Source organism: Quercus suber, unplaced genomic scaffold, assembly GCF_002906115.3.
Source record: "Quercus suber isolate HL8 unplaced genomic scaffold, Cork oak 2.0 scaffold_31, whole genome shotgun sequence".
In the NCBI taxonomy this organism is placed as follows: Eukaryota; Viridiplantae; Streptophyta; class Magnoliopsida; order Fagales; family Fagaceae; genus Quercus; species Quercus suber.
Window position 1 is genome coordinate 1,733,914 of NW_027069496.1, and position 8,165 is coordinate 1,742,078.

At 35.4% G+C, this 8,165-nt stretch overlaps 1 protein-coding gene across 1 annotated transcript; it reads right to left on the reverse strand.

The window, feature by feature from the left end:
• Window positions 1-659: 659 nt before the first annotated feature.
• Window positions 660-2,394, reverse strand: LOC112004911 (E3 ubiquitin-protein ligase RING1). Its single transcript, XM_024037152.2, has one exon. The coding sequence runs from the start codon at window positions 2,261-2,263 to the stop codon at window positions 971-973; it is 1,293 nt and encodes a 430-aa protein (XP_023892920.1). The 5' UTR covers window positions 2,264-2,394; the 3' UTR covers window positions 660-970.
• Between the last annotated feature and the right edge of the window lie 5,771 nt (window positions 2,395-8,165).

Genomic DNA, 8,165 nt, shown 5'->3' on the forward strand with positions numbered 1-8,165 from the left:
ATGAATTATATAAAATATTTTATTTCAATTTATATGATTTTTTTTTTTTATCACTTGTTGTTGTACTACCCATTAATAATTATTTTCAAATTTATCAAATCATTTTTTTTTTTTAAATGTGCACTTCACTTCAATCAGGCGCACGCTTGCATTTTGTGCCTAGGCTTCAAGAGACCTTTGTGCTTAAGAGCGCCTGGTGCTTTAACCAACACTACATTCAAGTAAACCATCTCTACAATGTTGAAAAACTGACAACCTCTCCCTTCTCTCAAAATAGAGTAGCAACTGAAAACTATGTTCTAAAAGTTTCTAAAGTAAATATTGATTGCTTTGGATGTGCCCAATAGAATGGGAGAGTACCACATGAAGACAAAATGGCATGTTGCCTTAATCCTGACCAACCTATTTTCTACTTTTGAAAGGTTATAATCAATTTCATTAAAGGAATGCACAATGTCCACACACATCACAAAGTCTAACACAACAATCAATTTCCTAGAGCCCCTATAGATCAAAAAACTCATACGTCTAAGAAGTTAGTCAAGCTCCCAACCACAAGAAATTTTTCCATGCATGACAAAGGCTACCAAAGCATTTTCATTTTTTTTTGGGGATAAGTAACAAAGACTACCAAAATACTGAACCTCAACACAAACACATCACATCGAAAGGGACTTATACAAGCTTAATTCCATAAGAGGAGCATTTACACAAAGCACAAAAACTTCAAAACTGCAAACTACCAAACAAAAGTAAAAAAACTCAAGCATTGCCTAGCACCATTCACAAAAGCTCTAGAATGCAGAGTATTATATGACATACATAAAAAGACAATCAAAGCAAAGCATAAACCATCCAATTTACAGATATTTGATACTTATGAACATAAGCAATCAGATAAAAGTAAGAAAAGAATTGAAAAAAAAGGAGGAAAGTTCCGTGCTTACGACAAGAGCATTTGCATTGATCCTTAATCAAGATCTTCCTGTCTAGTCTCTGATTGGAAGTTGTTATTCCCTCTATTTCCCGAGTTCCCTTCCCCATCATTGCTTCCACTGTTGTTGCCAGTGCCACTCCCACTATTGCTGGTCTCCGCAGGCGACCCCAATGTCCTACCAAATGGCCATGGAAATGGCAATGAGATCCTAAATCTCCGCTCCATAGTCCTTGGGGTTGGTGGGGTTTCTCCAGAGCTCCCAGTCTGATTCTGAATTCCACTAGCAATGCCGGTGGCAGCAGAAGCAGAACCACCAATATTCCCACCTGCTGCAGCACCCCAAGTTGAACCAGTCTGAGTCTGAGTCTGAGTCTGAGCCTGATTGCCAGCACCTGCAGACACCGGCCTGGCAGTGGCAACACCACGAGTCCTCTGCTCGTAATCAGGATCATCGGTGGGCAACTCATACCGACACACAGGACAAGAATTATGCAATTCCAACCAAGGCAGAATACAATCAGGATGGTAAATGTGCTTACATGGCATCAACTTGGCCTCCTCGCCGAGCTCGAAGGAGTCCTTGCAGACGGCACACTGAGATGAATCCGAAGCCAACAAATCCTGAGAAATCTTAACATCCGGTAATGTCTGGACAGCCGATTTGGATGCCGGCGGTGTACCGTATCGGTTAGGGTCGTTCTCAGCCAGCTGTTGGATCAACTGCTCGAGTCCCGGGCCGAAGAAATAGTCGCCGAGATTGACATTAGGGGAGCCGCCAATACCCATACCGGCGCGGAAGGGAGAGTCACCGCCTCCAGAATTAATGACGACCTCAACGTTGCCACCCAGGTTTTGGAGGTAGTTCTGAAGGAAAACAAATGGGTTGAAAGCATCAGGGTCGTCGAAAGGAGAGGGAGAGGGAGAGGGAGATGAGCGAGTGGGAGCAAAACCGGCGTGGGGGTGAGGGTGGGGTCCGAAGAGGGAGGAGAGATCATTGAAGATGGGGGAGGCGGAAGAAGAGGAGGAGGAGGAGGAGAATAATAGGGGAAGCGAGCCTGATACAGGATGGTCGGATGAAGAAGAAGAAGAATAAAAAAAGGGATTTGGGAAAAAGGGATTTGGATTAGGGTTAGGGTTTTCTAGTTCTTCAAGAAACCCACCATGGCAAGTAGGACAGGTGAGATCGGAGGTAGGTGAGGGGGTTATGGTCACCGTATGGTCGCATTTGTGGCAGAAGTACAGTTGAGGTTGAGGCGCCGTTGCTGTGTCTTCTCCTCCTCCTCCTCCTCCTCCTCCTCCTTCTCCGCTTAAGCCGGAAGAAGACATTCTTATCAAACCAACTCAAAAGAGAAAAAAGAGAGATGGAGAACGAAACGAAGTAGACCGGAGAGAGAGAGAGATAGAAAACCTTTTTCTTTTTATTTTAGAGTCAAATTTTGATTTTGCGTTCAATTCAATTACAAATTTACAACCACCTGTGGCGTGGAGTTGTTGGCGATACCACGCGCCGATTTAGCAAATGTGTCCCGCCGCCGACTCTTTTGGTTATTTTTTTTTATTATTATTATTAATATTATATAAGAAATGGGGAAAATTTGTGCTCATCTCTCTTTACTTTTGATTTTTTATAATAATACTCACCCTTCTTCTAATTATATATCTATATGTCTCTATGTATTAAAAGGATTCAAAAAGTTTATTATGATTTCAAAAAAAAATGTTAAAAATACCTCTTATCTTCTTTTTTTTTTTTTTTTTTTGATAGAACATGCACTGAAATATTATTAAACATTAAGAAATAAGTACATCATGGATAAGAGCTTACTAAATACAACAAGAAATCTCTTCAATCCAAATTACATTATTGACAAAGCTTTGAGCTTGTCGTGCTAGAACGTGGGCCGGTTTATTACCGATCCTTTGCACATGAGAACAACCAACTATTCCAACATCCGGACTCAAACCATGAATTCCTTCCACAATGGCTGCAACCGAAGTAGGAGGCTGTACAACCTGCTTAAGTGCATTAGAAACAATTAGAGAATCTCCTTCCAACACTCCATTCCTCAGCCCCAAATGTCTTGCCAACAAAACACCAGCTTCATATGCCTTTGCTTCAACTTCAAATGCCCCCATTTGAACTCTAATTTTTCTGCATAATGCAGCCAGCAATCTGCCTTGTTGATCTCTAATGACCACACCAATGCCAGCTAACTTCTTTGTGGGAAAAAGAGCACCATCAACATTAATCTTGCACTGACCCAAGTGAGGAGAGACCCAAACAGAATTTTGAAGAATTTCTTGTCTGTCACCAAGAGGCTGAACCAAATCAGAGGCAAAGGATTCATTTGTCTCTGTTGCCGACCAAAATTCTTGCAAATAATTTGCTGCTGAGTGAGCCAATTCCAATCCAGTTTTAGCTTCACCTTGATGGTAAATTTCATTCCTATTGCACCATAATTTCCAAGCAACCATCACCAATTTTAAACATTTGACATCCCCTACATCATTGGTCATTAGTTCAAGCCATAACAAATCCTGGAATGAGTCGATATTAGCATTAGGAGGCATCAGATTCAGCTTTGAAGTAGACCAAGCCTCCTGTGCAGTTGGACAACCCTAGAAAATATGGCCATTCATTTCAGCATTCGCCAAACAACAAACACACAGAGATTCAGCAGTAACATTACGCCTCATCAATTTATCTTTTGTTGGTAAAGTGTTGTGACAAGCACGCCAACAAAAATGACACACCCTTATGAGGAATAGGCAATGACCACACTTTCTTCCAAAATCTTCTTAGTAGAGTACCGTCAGAAGTAGTACGACGACACTTAGATTTGAACATAGACACCGCCAATTTATATGCACTCCCAACAGAGAACATTCCATTGTTAGTTACAGCCCAAACCAATTTGTCATTCAGCAAAGTGACACTCAAAGGAATACTTTTAATTAAATCAGCTTTAAAAGGTAGAAAAAGACAATCAAAGACATCATTCTTCCATTCTGCTGTGTGTGAATCAATTAAATCAGCAACCCTTATATCAAGACTCATGAATAACCTTGGAGAAGTGACCCTATAAGTCAAACCCCATGGCAGCCACTTATCTTGCCAAACCTTTATATTTGCTTCATTGCCAACCCTCCATCGTAAACCTTCATTAACCAGGCTTTGGGTAGATATTAAACTCCTCTAAGTATAGGAGGGATTATTTCCAATCGAGGCATGGATAAAATCACAAGTTGGGAAGTATTTAGCCTTAAGAACCCTATAAACAAGAGAGTTGCTGCCCATTTGAAGATTCCAACCCTGTTTTGCAAGCAAAGCCTTATTGAATAATTTTAAATCCTTGAATCCCATTCCTTCATCACACTTAGGTTCACACATTTTCTCCCAACTAAGCCAAGCTATTTTCCTCTCCTCCTTCTTTTTTTCCCACCAAAAATTTCTAATCATCCCTATTAAATCATCACAAAGCAAGTCTGGAAGTTTGAAGCAACTCATAGTATAAGTCGGTAGTGCTTGGGCCACTGCTTTAATTAGAACATCTTTCCCCGCCTTTGAAAGTAACTTCTCTTTCCAACCTACCAACACTTTTCCCAATTTCTCCTTGATAGCATTGAAGGTAGTTTTTTTATTTCTCCCAACCAAAGAAGGTAAACCAAGATACTTCTCATGTTGCTTGATTATTTGGGCATCAAACCGATTCTTTATCTCCTCTTGGACATCTCTTGAGGTATTACTATCGAAAAACAAAGATGTTTTTGCACAGTTTAGTTGTTGACCAGAAGCTTTCTCATACACCCCAAGCAATCTTTGTAATTCATCACATTCCTCAAGTGTCGCCTTGCAAAAAATCAAACTATCATCTGCAAAAAATAAATGAGACAATCTTAGACCTCCTCTGCAAATTTTCACCCCCTCCATTTGATCCCTATCCATCACTGATTGAATCAAAACAGACAAACCTTCTACACACAAAAGAAAAACATAAGGTGATAANGTAAGGCCAAGGTTTCAGGTTCTATGGATCAGAACCTGAAAATATAGAAATGGGTTATGGTTTCTCTCTGTGTGTTGAAGTTAAACAACTTAGTTAATTTCCTTTTATACTCTGAAACCAGTATGAATACGGGTTGGCTGTGTTGTGCGAGTATTAATAATTTATAGAGTCCTGTTCATGTTTTTTTTATAATTCGCGTGGAAACTGATCATTACTTTATCGTACAACAAAGGAAAAACAAGATAACAAAGTTCATATTTGGTTCTCAATAATTTTATGGTCCTTCTATGAGTCATCCAATTCTAACAAAAACAAATAGTAAGAAATTTTGACTTTACTATTTTTCTAAACACATGCATGTTTCTTTTTATTATTAATGGGACCTATCTTCTTTAAACAACATTTTGCATTGCATGCATGAATCTTAAGAAAGGAAGACAGAGCTTCAGTTATTTGAGCCCACCACAGCACCAAGAAAAGGAATGGCCATAGACTGATTGCTTCAGTAATGGATTAAGTCCTATAAAAAAAAAATATTGGATTACGTAGGATCATCAAATAATTAATGTCTTTCCTTCACGTTTTTTTATCACCAAATAATAATAAAAAATAGGGAAATAACAATAAAGAATGACCCCTATCAAAAAAAAAAAAAAAGAAAAAGAAAAAAAAGAAGAAAACAAAAGGAACCCAAAAAAATGTGTGTATATATATATATATATATATTAGGTTTATTTATTCATTGTCCATTAAAAATGTGGGGGGAAATGTTTCTAAAATAAGTAACTAAAACTTTTCTTAAGTGGCCTACATGTAGAAATATTACGAAAACTATTAGGTATTCTTTTATTTATTATTTGTTTTTATAAAAGATAGAAATTTTATTTTAACTTAATCTAAGTGTATATGTATGTGAAGTTTTTTCCTGAAGACTTGAATCCTGGCCTTTGCCTTCCCCCAAATACCCACTTGAATCCCACAAGTAACCATCACACTAAGAGTGTGCAAAACTATTAAGTATTCTTTAAACATAATGAGGTGGTACTCTCTCACAAGAATGGTGCAACTCATTGTGAATTTAACGTATCTTTGGTTACCTACTATTATGTGAAAGAATAATGTAACACACCCTAAAGATTGATTAATTACTTCTCATATCATGAATGAAAAAAATATAATTGATTAAATATTATATTATACTTTTCCATGCTTTAAATTTAATTTATTTTTGTCATATTACAATTCTATATTGTATATAATATTCTTTTATTTATAAATATTTTTTTAATTACAAATATTAAGTGAAAAATATTAATTTGGATATGAAATACTTGAGAGAGAGAGAGAGAGAGAGAGAGAGAGAGAGAGAGAGAGAGAGAGAGAGAGAGAAAATTTATTGAATCGTCAAATAAAATCCTTTAATAAATTCGTTATTAACAATATAAAAAATATAACATAAAATTTAGATGATAATCTCATTTATGAATACGAAATTCATTGAAAAGAGTTAGAAGATAATTAATGAAATAATATAATAGAAAGATTATACCAATGGATGTAAGAACAATGATGTTCAAACATGAAATGTAATTTTTTTTATTATATAAAAAGACTAGATTCCTTTCTGGCTTACAAAATGTTAGTAATAATACTTGTTACAATTGGTCATGCAGAAAAAGAAATATATATTGTTAGGTTCTAAAAGTTTAGAACAATTGACAAACCGTGAGCACAAACTTGTTTAGATATAGATTCCTAGATCTACAGGTTTGATTAGATAATACTCAAGGTATTACATGTCAAAATACAAGAACATTCAAGCTGCAGAAAGGAGAATTCAAATTCAGTGAAATCTGACCAATTGAAAATTAGATCCGACCAATCGAAAATTGTAAACATGAAATTTCTGCAGAATTTTATTTCAACCCAAACTTTGCTTAAATGTAAACCCTAGCTACGTTTTTGAAGCTTTTGAAAAAAAGACTTGTGCGTTACTTTTTGTGAGATTTGAGAGGTTTTGTACCTTCTAACTACACAAGAATCTACCGGAGCAAGAGCTACAATCAAGCGTTTGGTAGAACATAGTTGCTGCATCAAGATCATTATTGATGGTGATTTGAAACCTTTGAGTGGGATCTCAAAGTCACAAGCAAGATGGCTTATGTTGGTGTAAATCCAAGAAGAGAAGGAGTCCGTGGATTTGGAACTTGCACGTAGTCGTATCAGTAAGTTACTGCTAGAGGTAGCAATAGATTTAGGGTTAAATCTGATTATAAAAACTTCAATTCTCTTTTAGTGGATTTAGTTTACCTTGAGAATAGTTAGGTCAAATCCTTCCTAGATTTTTACCTTGAACAGTTCGTTTAATTAGTTTTCCTAGGTCATCATATCATATTATTATTTACTTTTCCGCTTTTATGTATGATATGATATATGCTTGTTTAACCTAGATCTGAATAATAAATCTAATAATCAACTTAGTTAATTAATTAGGTTAAACAATCTGTTTAAGGGGTCTAAACGAACAAATATATATATATATATATTAAACCCTTCTTCTTCTTCTTCTTCTTCTTCTTCTTCTTCTTTTTTTTTTTTTTTTTTTTTTTTGAGGAAGTATTCCTCTTAATATCAATTCTATCACAACAAGTTTAGGCAGATTATCACATTATCGATGAAAATAATGTGTTAGCAAAATATAAATACAAAAATTTAGTAATATTTTGTTTCTTAAAAGGTAAAATAAAAAAAAAAAAAAAAAAGAAGAATTTTAAGTACACCAATTTATATAATTCTATAAAGTTAAATAAAAAATTATTTATTTTTTGAAAAAGAATTGATTGATATTTAAATATTAAAAATGTTAAAAATTAAATTATGGTCTTAGGGATCTCAAATGGTGTCTAACTAACCTGTTTAATATCCTTCTTAAATTACACCTCATAAACATTTATAATATAGCCAAATTTTATTTTTTATTTTTGTTAGAAAAGGTTATATCATCTAAATAATAATAAACATTCAATATATTTTCTCAAATTTTTTACACCCATCATCAATGATATAATTGTTTTCACTTTACACCATGAACATCCGTTTCTTACTGTGTGTGTCTGCCACACAAAATCATGGCTGATATCAGCAAACAGGTATCGCAAGTGAGTGCACTTGCATGACTTCATTTAGGCTAAGGGGTTATATATGAAATCATTGATTATTTC